General features: G+C 48.1%; 1 protein-coding gene across 3 annotated transcripts in view; it reads left to right on the top strand.

Moving 5' to 3' along the window:
- The window catches only part of Shrm (Shroom), a 152,360-nt gene that overhangs the window by 90,424 nt on the left and 43,749 nt on the right, over nt 1-18,187 (top strand). For all 3 annotated transcript variants that reach the window (XM_012375123.2, XM_012375114.2, XM_012375148.2), the window contains 2 exons: nt 16,706-17,092; nt 17,701-18,013. In XM_012375123.2, coding sequence (XP_012230546.1) covers nt 16,706-17,092; nt 17,701-18,013 — 700 coding nt within the window. The remainder of the gene's footprint in view (nt 1-16,705; nt 17,093-17,700; nt 18,014-18,187) is intronic.

The raw sequence follows: 18,187 nt of genomic DNA on the forward strand, positions 1-18,187 counted from the left end.
GATTAACGAAGCCTGCCGAAGCCTATACGTCCAGCTATCGATCGATGAACTAGATATCGAGGGGAAATCTAGTTACTAGAACTAGAGATCGTCGAACGAGAGTAGAAGTATTTGCATTCCTTCGTGAAAGGCCAATTGGACTAATTTCATGTAGTTGTTAATTGGAAACGGTGTGTGCACATGCTTGTATACGCAATATCCTTTAATACTATTATCTAATCATTTTAAATAGAGAGACAAAAATAAACAATCGTATAAAAAAGATAATCTTAACGATGAAATATCTTTTACAATATATTTTATTTGAGATAAAATATCGATGTGTCGTGGATTTGATGATTCATCATTGTCAAAAAGATGCCAATCCACTAATTATTATTGTTACATTATGTTACTATTTTGGTAGTTAAATTAACAAAAGGAATTTGCACGATGCAAGCTGAGAATAGTAAATGATCAGACTGGATTTCTGGAGCAGTGCATATCTAGTCGAGAGAAGTGTCGCCGCCTCATACGGTCCGAGCATCGTCCCTTGACGGACCACTTCTTCTGATTCGTTCTGGCCGTACAAGGCTCGAAAGGCTGAATCGAGAAAGAAACATATACAGACAATCACATTCTCAGCCTTGCACGTGACAGCAGTTTTTGGAATCGTAGCTCATAACCCCTTAACCCACTTGACATGTGCAATTGATAAATTTCGCGAATTTAAAATACAGCACTTTTGAATCAACGCGAATGTCTATCTGTGTCTTAAATCTTGCCCAAAATATTATTTTACATCATATTCAACTCTCAAATAAATCAATTGAGTTTGCGATACACAATTACATTGTTCGATCAATTTAATTATTTGTTTTACATTTTATAAATCTCGATTTTAGTTTTTGCCTATTTCGTAGTAATTTTATTATTGAATGAAGTTATGAATTTTATTGTGCTCTCTTTCTTTTTTTTTTTTTACTTCCATCTTGCATTGTCTTTTCTTTTGTTAGCTTCTAATTTTGTACCAGGGCAAACTCGATCGTTTATTCGAAGGTAAATCTTGTGAGATCCGATAAACAGGTGGCTTGTCAACGAGATGTTTAGCAACTGAAACCAATACCGTCCTATTAAAGTCGATGTACTCTGATTGCCTTTTTCCATACGACTACCTTAACTGATGACATCTGGCCGACGTTCAGGAATGCCGAGCAATAACCGGTCCCTCTCTCGATACTTGCGGGATGGTATTTCTACCTAGATGAAATTCCTGAACAACGAGCGCATGTCTCGCGTCGAGCTCATGCAAGTCTCATTTTTGACACACCGTAGAAACTGTATTTACGATTATTTCATTCCCAGGAACGGCCGATGTTCTTTTACAAGCACGACAATTATGCTGGCAATCGGAATCCGCGATTATTTGCGACTGATAAGACGTACGTGCGTAACGGCTACCTTGTTCCAGCAATCAAGATCATTTATTTCTCGTACGGAATTTTAACATTTTTCATAGTGAAATATACAATTTACTTTCCATAAAATTGCACAGTCACTTCAACATCCGCCTTGTCTCTTCGGGATGCAGCGTTGTTCGCGTTCCTCGTTTTAGGTCAAAAGATTAGAGTCTCCCTTGGAGCGTAAAGAGCGGGACTCTCTCTGACCTCCTGCCGTCGCATCTGCGTTGCTTCCGGAAGCGGACAGGTGGGATGCAAATTATTCAATTAACGTCCGAACCTCGGGGCGCGTGGTGGTCATTCGCGAATTACGGTATGCCGCTCTTTACAACGGCTGATTGATTCGCCGAGAGAAAGAGAGAGAGGGAGGAAAGGGAGACGGACGTGCAGAGGACGATGCTCTTCGCTCTGCAGATAGCGTTGACACCTTGATTGGCAGCGCAGAGTGCGTATCGCCGTCGCGCGCCGTACGAAGAAGCAACTCCACGACGACCGTCGTTTATCTCACGTCGTCGTCTTCGTCGTCGTCGTCGTCGTCGTCGTTATCGTCGTCGTCGTCGTTGTTGAGAGACGCGAGGAGACCATCTACGGCGAGATCGCGTCTCGCGACTCGATTCACGTTTTTTTTTTTTTTTCGTTCCGTGCTCGTGCGGATACCGCTAATTAGCACTGTGGCCGAGAAGATTTAAGCGTCGCGTTCGCGTTACGGAGAAAGTGGATGCGCGCGGTGGGCGTCGCGGTGTAAACGATTCGCGACTTATTTCGCCGATTCCATCGGCTTATATAAATCAGCGCGCAGCCGATGTAATCGCCGTTAATTAAATTACAACGTGCAGCGGGCAATGCGAGTCCCGCGTTCCCGTTACTCGATTCGCTGGATATCTGTAATTAGTAATTGGCCGTTTTAAACCCGGCGAACACCCCGGGAGACTCGGGCGACTCGGGATGTACGTTAATTTGTCACGGGCGTAAGTGATATTTATTGTGGCCCCGAGTTATTAATTGCTCGCGGCTAAGTAGGCCCGTTAACGCTTCACGGCGCATCGTGGGCAAGTCTTCTTGCGCCTCGCGCCGTCGCCGGGGACAAAGGCCGCCCCTTTCTTGCTCCGCGGATGGACAAAGGGTGGCCACCACGGCACTCGCGCCTCTCACGGACGGTTTCTTCAAGCGCGTCCAACAAAGCGCGACGCGACGGATTCCGGAGCGTGCACTTCCTCGGCAGATTTCAATCTTCCTGCGTGTAGTACCGCAGACAGGTGCTAAAGGTACCGCCGTTTATCTCCTTTGCTGTAAACAGTGGGTAACACAGGATGAGTGGAGTGGCGTGCACCGCTGAGTATCGCGCCGGTTACGAAGATACTCGATCGCGCGGCGAAGAGGCGGCGAGGAGAGCTACGCTCCGTAAGTGTTCTGGAAGGGCGGGAGGGAGGGGGGGAAATATGGCCGGGGTAAAGGTAAGGAATATCGATGACCCACTATTTACGCGTGCTTGCGATATCGTTCACAGACATCGGGAATCGTTGCGATGGTATCTCGCTCTAAAGTTCTCATTACACTGCGAGGGATCGCTCTTCGTTGACCCGGGATCATCTCGCAGGTATGATCTGAAATCTAGGCGGTTAGGATAAAAAGCGTGAAAAGGGAGCGGGCCCTCGCGCCGGTGTCTTCCCCGCAGTACGGCTGACAGCGGTTAACAGTATTCGACCCCCACCTTCGTGTGAACATTATACACGAGCAGCGCGAGCGATTCACCTCCGCGACGCACAGGTGGGTGTACACGAGCGAGAGCGACTCTCGCACGAGCATTCACTTGCACGATCGCGCGTATTCGCATACGTATATATATATATATATATATATATATATATATATATATATATATATATATATATATGTACGTACACGCGTATGTATGCGCGAGAACAGTCTGCCGCCGCGCTCGCTTGACAGCCGTTGACAACGGCGACGGGGTGGTGGCCTAACGGCACTCCGGTGCCGCGTAGCGTTCATCTTACTCAAGAAACACCTCGGACACCGCGATCTCCTCCGCGCGGCGTGTGTAGGCGGGTTCAATTACCGTGGTCACCCGTTTGAACCCTGATCTCCCGGCTCCGATTGTGGACTCGCGATAACTCGAGTTAACACGCGAGACCGGCGCGACGCGCTGTTTTCACAGCGGATGCAAATGCGACCGCCTTATTTATTCGCAACATTGTGCCCGGACCGAGAAGACGCCCGTGACACACGCGATCGTGCGGATCGTCATTTGTGCGAGCGCTCGTTCGCGACTCTTTTTTTTTTTTTTTTTCTCTCACGTCGCATTTTTACGATTGTAAACCAATTGTAAACTCGCACGCGCGAACGTCGCTCGCGCTTTATAGGGACTGATGGGACTCCGAAGCGAAAGAAATATGCCATGCGTCGTAATTGATTGCACCTTCGCTATGCACGGATGTAATGACATTTACAGGGAAGGACAAGGATCGTCGCTTCTTCTTTCCTTTTTTTTTTTTTCGTCGCACATATAAGGAGTATCCCGCGAAACGGCCCGAGGTTAACGACCCGGGCGGAGTGGGGGAGACAGGAAGGAAGGCCACCGGCGAAAAAGTGCCTCGATTCCGCGTACGAACCTGCACTTGTTGCACGCGATTATGCATGCATTAGGCGTATTCCGAGTGCGCTCGGCTCCAGATTGCAATCAAGTAAAGATGGATTGCTTCACCTCCGTGGACTCGCGATGCTGCGGATACCGCCATGACGAATACATGTTTTACATTTACCTTTTTACTCCTCGTCGACGAGAGCAAAATTGAGAGAGGCACTTTAATTGTAATGAAACGCCAAGAGCCGGCATACTCGGGTATTAAGACCTCAGAGACGGCATTAAAGTTTCTTTCTCTGCTAAATGTAGAATACAGGTCAGTGTGCGTCCAGGACTCTCGTCGTTCGCGTTATCCACGCCAATGGCGCGGCGGCGACAAAAGAGGCTCGAGCGCGCGGCCACGTTTAAGCCGGACAATCCCTTGTTATTATTCGCAATACATTAACGTCAAGCGTAACCCCGTATTACGAAGGGCTCCGCACTCAAGGCGGACAACGCGATCTCGAGTGTCTTCGGTTTAGCACCCACACTTGGAGCGTCTACGCCAATGGCGGTCGAACGAGGGCCGAGGAAGGACCGGTTCTCTCTCCGGTCGTGCGAGGTCCCTTCTACTACCCGTCGGGCTCCGATCCGCGGAGCCTTACGAGGAGGCCCCCTGGGCCCCACGCTGCACCGACTCGTTCGCTTGATCCTCTCTCGGGCGAGCAAACTAACTTCGGGATCCCGAGAGGTTCGTTGCGAATAGGCTACCACTCGTTAACGCACAGCCTGCGAGATGCTAAATTCATTGTCAAGAACACTTTCGCATTTTTCAAAATGCAAAGTGAGACTAGCTTTGCATTAGTGATGGGCGAGAAATGTATTTTCTTAGAAAAATCTAGGCGTAGCAGTTCAGCGGAAAAAAATCATCACTGCATTTTTATTCTCGAAAGAAAGAATTCAAAGTGGCATATTTATATTAATTTTTACGCTTGGATGTTTAACGACATGACATTAGAATTCCGCTGATTCCACTGCGGACAAAAATTTTGAAAGAATGACTCTACACAAATTCATCGAATACATAATAAATGCTCGCACACTCTAAAAAAAAAAAAACGCATTCAAGTCTCTTGTAAACGTACGTAAACATACTTTCACGTTGCTCGCTATACTAACACGCACGTATACACGGGAGCAACCAGCAGAGTCGGGGTCACGCCAGTCCTGCCAGTCTAATTGCACATCGCTTGTTTACGCAATTAGTTAATTACGTCTGCTGGGAGTGAGTCGCGGTGGAATGCACCGTTAAATACCAAGTATAACGAGGATTCCGTCCGCGGCGGAAGAGTATCGGCTCTAATCGATGCCCGGCGCGATAAGACTCCCGCGCCAATCGTCTCCCGCGAGTCGGGCTTATAAATGATTCGTCGCGATCGCCGACGTACCGCGTAATTCACTCCCCGGATAGAGCGTGTGCCCGCGGCGATTCTCCTTGCACCAGGCAGAATCGGCTCCCTTTGATTGCCCCTGTCCGCCATATAGAAGCGCGCCCACTCTCCGTAGGTGGTATCTCTCGTGCGTTTTTCTTTTTTCCCCCAAGCCGTTCGACTTGACGCGATGGAGCACGCAAGTGGTTCGATAACTTCCAGCCATAGTTACGCAGCGGGGTGATACCGATCGGTCGATACGTCATCCACGATAACTCCCTCCTCCTTCTTCCGTCGGATAAGGAAGTGGATCCCCAGGGGGCTGAGGGGGGCGGCGCGAGGCCATCCTTCCAATTAATAAATTCACCTTGCGTCCGCCCGCCCGTCTCCCCGCCTCTTCATACGTGGCCGTTTCGTACCGGACGACGCGGCCGTAATTTCAGCCGCGACGCGCAGCGGGAACGCGACGTAATAGCGACCTTACTCTAGACACGCGTCTGCTCGCGTGACTCCGCGTTTTCTCCAATCTTCCGGAAGTCCCACGCCGACGTGGCTGATCGATTTCTCGAGCGCATGCTGCGTCGTTGCGTGTCGATTAATAAAAAAATTTCGACCGAAATGTTAGCGCGCGCGCGTGTTCGAAGAAGGAAACCTTTATTCTCCGATTCGTATGCACCGGCAAGTCGTCCAGGCATCCTCGTGCGATATACCTTGGCTATTAAGCGCCTGGCCGGAAAGCGGATGCCGACAAGGTCGGCCCGTCGTGCTCCCAGGAAAACTTCTTTCCGCGTTAATTAATCAATTCCCCTCGTTTCTCGATTATATGCCGGGAGCGTTGCCAATGGCGTAACTTAGCTTATACGCTTGACGCATGCCCGGAGCATAACGATATTATTCCTGCCACGATTTACCGCCTGATGCAGATAACTGACGACCAAGAACGCGCATTACGCGCGTTTCTCCTCGAGAAGTAGCAAATCGATTTGCCCGCTCGTTAATAAGCGTTTTGTCTCTTTACAATTTATCAAAAACAATCCAACATTACATTACCCATTGTGCATTATGTTGGAGAAGAAAACAAATAAAGCTGCGGTTTCCGCGAACTCGATAATCAATTCTAAACTTAACTTTTACTTCACTTTTTATCACGTATAAAATTAAACTCCAACGCGAAATCATGAAAGAAAAACTAAAAAGATTGAATTAATGGTAGGTAAACATTATTGTTAATTGATGTCGACGTGGGCGGCAATTGTGTTCACGTAGTGAATAAATGATGATAGAGATATCGTTTAATAGCGCTTGATCTTTTTACGGTAGTTGCACAAAATCGTGGAATCGTGCTTGGAATTCCGACGTATGCGTGTAGATCTCCGGATTTCCTTATGCGTTCATTTACCTGTTTCAACATTTTGCTCGCCAGAATCTGCGCACCGCCGCGCGCGGCACCGATTCGCCGCCTCGATAATCGTTCGATTCTTTTCGCGTTTATCGGTGTACAAGAGCAGGAAGAACTCACGCGGTTCGTGTTTGCGAGGGCCGACGCTGTGCGAATGCGAGCCTCGGCACCGGGGGCCGTTACTCCAGGAAATCGCATGCGGTACTACGCATTTGCAACGCGCGAACGTTACGTACTGCGTAGCGGAGCGCGAGTCGCTCGTAGCGTGTTCGCGCCGATTCTCGGCAGCGTGCTCGCGAACGCGCCGGGCAGATAAGGCGCGCGCGCGCGCGCGATGCAACCGTGGGAGGAACGAACGGGCTGAGATTCTTCCCGCTTGAGAGCCTTTCCACGTTTCTGCGAGCGACCTATCCCGCGCGACAAGCCATTTTCGACCGTGTCGCAATGCGGCCTGATCTCTTCCGGATGCGATCGCCGCACAGCAGCAGCCGCTGCGAAATACCGAATTACTCAATTCACTAGCTGCGGGAAAGAAAATGCAGATTCACGCGAGCAAATAGCGCACAACTGTGCGCGAGAAACGTGGCGCGTTTTACATTTCACTGGGTTAATTGTTCGAAATGAAAAATTATCTTTAGTAGCTGGTGATCCCATAATCTAGAAATAACAACTCCCACGCGCTTAGACTGAATTAATAAAAGATAATTCACAGGCGCGCTACTCGCGCTGTCTGATGTATTACCTGACTTTTCCGCATACTAATGTCACGGTTCCAGCATTAAGTTATCGTATATTTATGCGGCTGCATAAAATGCGCAGGTAATGAGTGTGACCGCATTGCAACGTTCGCGCGCCGAAAGGGTTAACGCGTCGGGCTGCATAAAAAGGCGGCGGATACGGAGGTGACTCACGTGGAATGGAACGTAGACGATAAGTGCGAGAAGCGCGCGGGACCGCAAGATGCGCCAGTATTTAGATAGCGTTCTTTTCTAGTTTACGATAATGCGCTCCGCTTCTGCGCGGCGCGGACGCGTATTTCTTCCCGCTTTTAACATACACTGGGCGGAAGGCGTAAATCAATGTCTCCTCTATGAGCTGCACCCCGCTGTATAACTGTAACTGGAAGAAGCGCCGTATCCTATGTCGTAATGAAATTTACAAACACCGAGAAATCGCCGCGTCGAATCGAGCGTTCGGGCCGACGTGTTCGAGCCCCTTCTCGCGAAATAATTACGACGCATTCTCGTCACTATTCCGCTCTATTAGCATAGGAGTTGCGCCATTCGCGTCTGATGAAAGCCCGGCATGATGCGCCGCGGAAAACGCCGGTCGGTTACGATCGCGGCCAGGTCTCTCTCGGAGTTATTGATTCCGCATCCACGAGCGGGGTCAACGATCCCACTATTCGAGCCGGCGAGATCGCGATTACCGGCGGCGTGATTCGAGAAACGAATTAGAGAAATACAATGGATTATCTCGGTATCGATCGATCGAGCGAGCGAGCGTGTTTCTTTTTCTTCTTTCGGGCGCCGGAGATATACAATCCCGTCGGTCTCCTGAAATATCTGCGGGATCTCGCGAGGAGAGGAGGAGGGAGACCGGTGGAGAAATATGTAGATAGATAATCTCTAGTCCAACAAATGGAAGTGCGAGTCAAGAGCCATATGATAGCGCACCTGCGCCGGACTGTGTTGTATATTACTTGTCGATTACTCTGCGATAATTGCCACTGTAATCGGTAAGAATAAATTGCGTATTACGGCACGTCTCGTTCTTTTCCGCCGGCCCTTGCTTTTTCGCTAATCGCGCGCGCGCACGCGCGCCTTTTGATCTCCCGTTGCACAAGTAACGGCGCGACTGCGATGGAATCCGAACGGGTAAAAATCACGCAGGGATTGAATCACGATCGACGCCGGTCGCATTTCACACGGTAAATCCGGCCACGGCGTTTTACACGAGTACGCGAAATCGATTGATAAGATCGAAGTCTCTGTCGAACGTCCCGGGAATCGTCTGGTGTCACGATCTTCACCGACACACCGGTATTTACGATCGCGGTGCAAAGTATTTCACATTGTCTTCGGGGATAGTTTCTCGATAACGGCCGAATCGTTTAACGGGCTTGCCTCATTGCATACGAGGGATTAATTCATCAATTTTTTTAATTGGCAATTTTTTCAGCATTTTTTTTAATTGCCGCAATCAGAACTGTAAAGAATGTTGCGTGAAAGTGCGCGTTAATCGTTAAGGCAAGTAATACAAGCTTAATGTTTCACGCGAAACGTCCATATCGTGCTCTCGAGTTATGGCCCTCGCTTTCAAAAAGGAACATGAACCTTCGACCGCGTCGTGGGCCAAAGCGACGGAAATTACGAGCCCCTTCGTTCGGATACGAGTGCGTGATCCGCCGTATTTCAGCAATTTATCTTTTTCTCGTACCGCGCCTTTCTACCGCATGCTTTACGCCTTCTCCCTTTTCGGCCGAATGCCTTTTGCACACGGCAAAGGATATTTTTAGCGATTGCATCATTCGAATTTTCGCGGAGAAGCGTTAATCACTTTTGCAATTATTCGCAATTATGAAAAGAACATTTTTATATCCGAATACGAAATAATTCGCGTTAAGGTTTAACAATATATCAAGATTTGTTTTTTTTTTTTTTTTTTTATTCTTATAAATATACCGGCAATCTCGAGAGTGAGCTGCAAAGTTTCCTCAAAATACACGTGGAAAAGAGACTGAGAAAGTTGTAAGAAAAGAATCTCACGGGTTCTCATTCGGTGTCGACATTATTATCGCCAGGATGCGAAATTTCCCGAGTTTTCCATAAGCTTTTCCAGCACGGTCGATAGCCCCGTTGGAAGTAATACTATCTTCCATCCGGATCGTGTTGGACAAAACGGGTGAAAGCGGTTTCCTTCGTCGACTTTCGGCCCATCAAACGTTGCATGTTGATCGACTATCGTTGACTAACTCCTGTCGGATAGGCTAACGCATTTGGTTATGCTAATCCAAATCGACTGCCGAGAAGATTGCGGCGAAGGAGGGAATTGGATTCGCCTCATTACCATAAAACGATGTTGCTGCCGCAATGTGACGGATGAAAAAATTGATTGGCATAGATATATCGAAGCGTGTGCCAGGTTGATTGCCGTGACGGTTGTTTTTCTCCCCCAACGAATAATGTTTCTCCGATAATTATGTTAGCCTTGTTAGCGATGTTATAACCGACAATAAGCCTCTAGCAACATTATGTTTAATTAATTGGAAAGAGGGACGCGAGCGAAAAGCGTAATTGATTACTGTGTAATTATGTCGCGCGCTATCACGCACATCTGATACACGCGATTCATCTGAATATCGACTGATTGATGTTGAATAATAGATTCGCGTAATGAAGATTTGTATCGGTTGTAGCGCCAGGCGGAATATATTCATCCCACACAAAATTCTATCATATCAATCGCTAGCATCATAAATATTAGCGCAAGAATGTTCATGTTTTCTTTACTTTTCGTATCTGTGCGAACATTTGAGCAAATACAGGTTGCGTGATATCTGTATCAGCGGGCGACATCGACGAGGTTGTTATCATTCGGCGCGAAAATCGCGATACATCATCACTCGCGAGATAATTTTCTCTCTCGTTAATTCACCGTGGATTCCCGCGGCACTTCTCGGAACGCGGATAAGTCCATATCTCACGCAGCTGGACCTGTCCTTCGCTGCTATATAGATTGTGAATTAGTAGCGGGGATTCTTTCGTCGTAACTTCATCTACGACGACTACCTACTACCGCCTCATCTGCCCTACACGAGCCGGGACATCGGTCCGCGTATTCATTGGCGCGAGCAGCCTGATACATGACACGCGATGCAGTGCCGTACTCGGGATACCGCGGCATCGAATAGAAGATATACGACACGCGCGAGCGTTGTACGAATAACGATTTACACCGCGGCGCTAAACGAGGCTGCGACGTAACGATCAATTTCGTACTTCCTCCGCTTACTCACCGTCGCAAATCAGACTCTCTTCAAGGGATATACGTATTCGACATACTTCCAACCTGGCAAAAATAAATTATGGCTGTATAGACACAGACCGGTAATTAAGCGGCGCATAAAGTATTGGAGCATCTATCATGAGACCGGGAGAGGGAGAATACAGGAAGAGAAGACTCGTCGGAGCCGAGAGGAGGAAAGCGCTCGAGAGCGCGGCCGAGTATGGTGGAAGCGAGCCTCCTCGTCCACACACACGCGCCGTCCTACGCCAATGGGCGTGTGCACCACTTCTAAAGGCGCGCTGCGAGAAGATACCGGTGAGAGAAAAAGAGAGAGAGAGAGAGAGAGAGAGAGAGAGAGAGAGAAAAAGACGCTCGTACGGCCTGTATTTTCAACGCGATGCCGGCGCGGTGACGGCTACCGTTGGAGATGAAACGGTAAGAGAGACGCGACGAGATGCGAAGGGGCCCACGCGTGTGCACGCGAGACACGGACCCGCCGCCAACGCGCCGTGCGCGCGCCCTGCAAGAGCCGGATTCATAATCCCGGCTCGGTAGAAAAGAATCGAGCCCCGGATTTTTTTTCCACGAGCGGTCCACGCCGTCGCTTCTGTCCCGCCCTGGTTTACGCCTTCCATGCAGCACTCTGTGCCCGTTTCTGCTGCGCGCCCTCATCCACCTTCCTTTGTAAATCCTCCAGCCTTCCACTTTTCACTCGTCGGCCCTCGCGCGCTCCTTCGTACGCTTGCGGACTGCGTCTCGCATTGAATTTACCGCTCGGAGCTACGCCGAAAAGACGCAGACGGCGATAAGCCACGCACAACAATCGTGCGTCTCCTCTGCATTCTACGAGTGGTCAGTTGAGACCCTCCTGCATTCCCCATCAATTCCTTTTTCTTTTCCCCCGACGCTCCCCAGACGCGATCTACGCGGGCTGACCTTCATTGTCAGTCTCTTGAGCGACTGCTAACCATAGCTTCCGTTACTGGTATCCCGTAAATTGCCAAGCGTCGGCTGTGTTTCTTATTGAAAATTCTCCATTCTTTACGTCGGAATGCCGCCGCTTGCTTCAGAGCTATATAAATTGCGCTTTTTAGCGTAATCATGTAAATAGAGAAGTAGAGTAATAAAAACAAAAGAAGGCATTATCAATAAAATTCATCAAAATTAATACCAGGATCGATGATGTGGATTTTAGAGAAGCGCAAATATATTCAAATTCTTGGTCTTCAAGAATCGAGGACGACATAAAATTAAATATATATAATGTATTAAAATATGCGTAAAATAAGAAACGATATTTTCGCGCTTTTATGTTTCTCCGATTTAATGATTTGCGACGAAGTTGCGTAATAAGCGCGGTCACCGCGGACGCTTCACTCAAAAAAATGATCTTGCAATAATAAAATAAATAAAATTTTCTAGGAGTAAAAAATTAACTAAAACAGATAAATGATTAGCAACTGTTGTGATATTGCATATGTAATTACTTAATCAGTTTAGATGACAGAAACAGAATATATATCTGTATTGTTTGTGAACTTTAAAAAGAAAGTTTCTCTAAAGCGGCTATCTATATAAGATCAATCACGTGTTAGATCATGCAATGAATAACATTTAGCAATGGTACCTAAATTTTTCAGAAGCTATTGCTAGAACATTACTGCTATAAATTCTATATGTGACAAACAATGTTTTCACAGATACGAAAAATAGCGATACATTCTTGTTGCGATATCTAGAAATCTAACTACATCAGCGAAATATTTTTTTGAGTGTTCGCGGCCATGCTGCAAATTTACTGAATCACATTAAACGGGGACTGACGCATCTTTTTCGTACGATCGTTTTCCGGAATTACGTGTATTCGGGTAACCAGTCAATGAACTCGGCGTGCATTAATTAAGTGACGCAACGCTTTCGCCCCACCGCGAGTCTTCTTCTCGAGAGACCTTCTCTTTCTATTCTTAGCTGAAGGCCAGAGGAGCGACTTTTTCCTTCAATTTTGGCCATTCTTCGCGACTCGTTTCCAACCGAGATAAGTAATGAACGTTTAACAAGGCCGGGCGAACGTCGCAAGCGCGGCGCGACTTTCGCGCGCGCACTTTCGTCAATCCGGAAGCGACAAATAATACCTCTCGTAGATTAATATAGCCACTGAGTTTTGCCGGGCATAAAAATACATAATTACGAGTTAGGTAACAAGATACTTCATATTCATGTATCTGCTTAAAAAGACGATAACCGGCTGATAAAGCGCCAAGTTTGCTATCGTGAGAATCGAGCACGTTTAGGATAAGAAGTGAACTACTTCAAACTCGTGGTAACTGCGAATTTTTTACGCCTCCGTGAACGTTCTGAGCAAGATTATTTTATCGGCGTGCTAACTAATTAGGCCGCAAGATGTAATATACTCATTCCGAGTACACAAGAGCGCGCATAATAAATAGCAATAGTCTTTTCTCTAAACTGCACAGTGCGCAGTGCGCTCGGCCACTGTGCAAACAGAAAGATTACCGCTAATCTTAAAACGCACACTTTACGCTCTCTTCGCTGATGACTGTGAGACTTTTGCTCTCGCCCGCGAGTCGGCGAAAAATTAAAGGGAACATTGTGAATGACAATCTTCTCTCTTCCTGCGTAAACGGCGGTCTTTACGCGCGCTCTCGCGGGAAATGAATTTCAGCGAACCTAACGCGGCGAAACTTGACACGCCGCGGCGATGCCCTCGGACGGTCGGCAATTAAGAGGCGTGATTTAGGGGCATGTGGTCTGTGCTTTAATACGCGCGCGAGAGTTACACCCGCCTTTATCCGACTTTTATGCGCTGAACGTGAGAGCGCGGCGCGTTGGCATGCGTCTTACGCCATCCCGGTTCGTCGGTTTTGCCTCCACGCCGTCCTGCTCGCTTCTATGAATTGCACGGCGTGCGTGCGAATGCGCCGCACGATCGCGGAAAACAGCCGTGTGTATCGCGCGCAAAGTACGTCAGTGAATGAATCGTGAGCGATCGTCGGCGTGTATCGGCCGCGCGCCGCGCCTCGCGTCGAAATATTTTTCACTCGTAGGCTGAAGATACGCTTTTTCCATAATACTCACAATTTAACTCGTCACTTTTTTGTCTATGCTTCTTTTTTTTCCTTCAGTCCGCAGGCACTTTGCGGAATCACCGAAATCTGCCGAGTCTCTCCTTCGCCACATTGTTGCAATTTGCGGTAATGATCACTCGCACGGCGTATTCCCGTTGGCAGCCGATGTCGGAAATTATACGCTGCGCCGGTGTTGCGTGCACGAAAAGAATAAAGCGCGAGTCGCGCGTTATTACGGCAACCGATAACTCATACGGGGACGTGTAAGAGAAAAAAAGAAGGAAGATAGAATCGACGTGGGCGTGCACGGTTATTAGAAACAGTATCCCGTCGCGGAGCGGTAATTGAATTGTGGCTTCCTACCGCGGAAGTCTCTATCGCGATTCATTCGCAATGAAATCCGGCACGCCGGGCACGGCACACTAGCCTACAATACGCGCGAGAGGAAAGTACTCGCGCGAACTTTGCGAGCGATTCGAGAAATTGTCAGAATACTGAAATTCACCGTGTGTGCGCCATTATGTCGGTTACGGTTCAGGGTCTTCGGGGACCATAACTCTCTGTCTCATGCGTCTCTGTCGCGGCTGATTTCTCGTTATGCAAAACACAACGACGTCTCGGCACGCCCACCGTAACAAATCCAATTTAACGCACGCCAGCGTCGTGAATTCCTAATACTCGGCGATTGGTGGCTTCATGCTCAATTGATTAGTGGGAAAATCGATTTCTCTAACCGGGCTGTTACGTGACGCGTTACAAGGCGAAAATTGCACTTCACGGGCTGTTTCAGGCAACAAAACGTATGAAGTGTTTTGTACGAATCGTAGAATTATCTGGAATTACAACCGGCCACAGTTTATTGTGCCTAATTGTGGGTAAGATCGGTGCGCCGTACTTAATAAATCCGCCGCTTGCATTTTATTTTATCCAGAGCGACCGCAATTTCGATACTTCCTGCCGCTTATTAACAACTCCGCGCCGGATACTTAAAGAAGTATCAATTATTCGTACGTATCCCAGTGTACTTTCGCTTGTTACAAAATCATTTGAGCGCTTTACAATCGCCCACATGCCGCGGCGCGCGGGCGTCGCGGCGCAGCGACGTTCGGACTGCGTGCGCTACGCGATTGCGTGCGGGATTTCTTGCAATTAGGAGCCATCACCGGCCGAAGTCGGAAACGTAAGTCGCGTGGGTAAAAATCAGTAATGTCGGCTGCCTCGGGGATAGTCGACTTCCAGAACGTTTCGCCGCACGTAAGGTAGCGAAATTTTACAATTCGCGAAACAGCGCTCTCGGCTTCGCGAAATTGTCTTTTTACTCCGCCGTTCGTATCTTCTTTTTTCTCTCTTCTTCGCCGCGCCTCTCGTGACGCGAGATACTATGGAAAAACGCTTGCGGAAACGTTCCGACCGTGAGACGGCACAATGCGAGTTAAGTTGACACGTAACGTCGTCAATCTTCGTTTTACAAGTGGAAATTACTACTTTGTACACCGTGCGCCCATACAATATGTAAGCGAGTAAGTTGCAGACCTTGAAATCCAATCCCGAAATATTCTCGATGGATTTATCTCGTGATTTCTTGATTTCGTGTCGATAGACGGCACTGACCGCTTCATTAATCGCGCATAAAAAAAAGATCGAATCCTTTGATAAATAATATTGACCACCCATGTTTTCTAATTTTAATTTAAAAGCATGCTATTAAATTTGTTTCTTTCGCCGAGACACCGTCACAGCCGTTTTAAATTTTAAATGAACCGAAGTTTGCTGCGTTTTATGATTAATTCACGACGATTTAAGATAATTACGAAACAGATAAAAAAGAAAACCAATATGGCGAAAAATTCAGCGGACGAACCGTGCGTGCATCCGGCGATATCTTTCGCACCGAGGATACGCGATTGTTTCTATTTTGCTTTTTAGCATCCGTGTTCCTCGTTAAAAGCTGTCATCATTCACGCGCTCCGGAGACCCATGACTCGGAAATAGCGTTATCTATCAGTTTCATCAATCACGCCGCTGAGTGCGCCTCTATTAACGCGACTCATTACTCCTCTGTCGCCCGAGAGTTAACTGAACGTATGCGTGTCTCTAAACTCGCCCAAAGGTTAAATAACCAGTCGCAAGATATTTTCTTCGGATTTTATCTCGTAACCAACACATATAACATTCAGTTCTACAAGCTTGTGTTTAGTACTACATAATGTAATTCTGCCCGCGAACAAAGTGAGTTTAGTATAATCCTAATCCTACATCTATGTTAATCACAATCCTTTACGTTAACAAGCGTTCGCGCAGCAGTGCAATCGCGCAATAGCAACAGACTTACATTGAGTCGCAGGTATCCGGAGTAAGAATTAAAATCGACATAATTTCCGTGAGGTTAATTAGATGTCGGAAAAATGTACTGTGCGCTGATCATATTAAATTTGCATCATAAATAAACATATCTTTGTATGTTTATGATGTAGAAATCTAGACTGCATCCGGACTGACGAAGAAAGTAGAACCGATGCACGCGGCATTTACAATTTCATCGTATTTCAAATACGAGATTAAATCGTTCGATTGATAAAATGCTCACGTCACATTTAATTTGCATGCACGCGCGCATCTCATAAATATGTGAAAACGCTGCGCGCCCGATTCCGTTACACTTACGCGTAATCGCTTAATCCATTTTGCGCGGTCATCTAATCTCGCGATTTTATCTCGGGGGGAACGTCGAAGCTGATGGTTTTAATTTTCTGCCCAATTAGGTGTATCCCGGATGGCGGGGACGTCGGTTACACGATGACGGAGTTGCAACCGTCGCCGCCAGGATATCGCGTCCAGGATGAGGCCCCAGGCCCACCTTCCTGTCCCCCGGGGTCCTACAAGTACGCGAGCCACGGCCACGGGAGCGAGGCTGCCAATTTCAAGAGTGCCACGTCGTATTCTCAGGAAGGCTATGGCCTTAAGCAGAGTCCGCCTCGGTCGGTGGCTCCTAACGAATACTATCGTCGCAGAAACGACGGGCGGCGATCCGGCGGCACGGAGAACGATCAGGAGGGCGGCGGCGGCGGCGGCGGCAAGAAGACTGCCGCGGTTGCCGGTTACAACGACGGTCACAAAAAGAATACTCCGGGCTATAAGAACGACAGCGGGTACGTGCTCACGATTACGCGCGCTTATTTGCCCGACGTCCGCTCACGCGAGCTCTTTCCCCGGTCGCCTCCGCTCTATCCTCGCCGGCGCGAATTAGCGTGAGAGAGATCCTCGAAAAAGCGATTCGCAGATCGAGAACTGTAATAATAGGATTAGCTGTGGATAATAGGATACGACATTTATCAAGCGAGGTCTGTTTTGTCGCCCGTCAATGTATAATGCATCCAGCCGGCAGTGCGTTGCAGTTTTTCCGGCGTGAACGGTATATCGTGGACAAAATAAAATTGCGGAACACACAACGCCGAGGAAGTACCCCCGATTATGTTGAACTCGTTGAACTGTACTTCTGCAAATTATGCAGTCCGCACATATCCTGCTAATAAAATAGTTCAATGACATCGCGCGTGAAACATCGCGGTCGCGTATTACGAGTGATTCATCGGGTGGGGCGCTAATAAATAGACGATTTTACGTCCGCATGTAATTGTTTCCACGTAGAGCGAACGTTGCGTCACGCGCGTGCTATTTCTGCAACGGTTCTACGCGGAGTGCAACGCGTGCGCACGTCATTTTAACGCCGCGTCTCCATGCTTGTCTGTTTTATTAGATACAGCGAGAGTCTCGGATTCGATAGCTTCACGCTCCCGCTTAATGAGAGGGACGAAGCTTCGCCACCGCCGACGCCGCCAGTCAGGGATGCCTCCAGTCTCAAGGGCGTGTGTTACGGGCCGGGACACGAGAAGTATCCGTCGTGGCCGAGCGCGCCTGAACGACACTCCGATCAGGATAGCCACAGCTCGGGACACAGCGGCTCTCATCGCTCCAAGTCCTGGACCGACTACACCAACTATCCGAAGGAGAAGCCAGCGCAGTACACCAGACCACACACGAAGAGGCCCAATCCCACGTTCACGCAGCAGGTAATTTATAAAACCCTTCTCGTTTTTCTCCGGTAAAATGATCGTTACGTCGTCTCGCTTTTGTACAATCCAAACGCAGACCGCGCATTTCCATAGCGGTGTAATGTCGTAATTTTCTATTAATTAGATGCGCAAAAGGTATCACGAATACGCGCAATTTCCATTTAATTCCAT

The sequence above is a fragment of the Linepithema humile genome, chromosome 1 (genome assembly GCF_040581485.1).
Source record: "Linepithema humile isolate Giens D197 chromosome 1, Lhum_UNIL_v1.0, whole genome shotgun sequence".
Lineage (NCBI taxonomy): Eukaryota > Metazoa > Arthropoda > Insecta > Hymenoptera > Formicidae > Linepithema > Linepithema humile.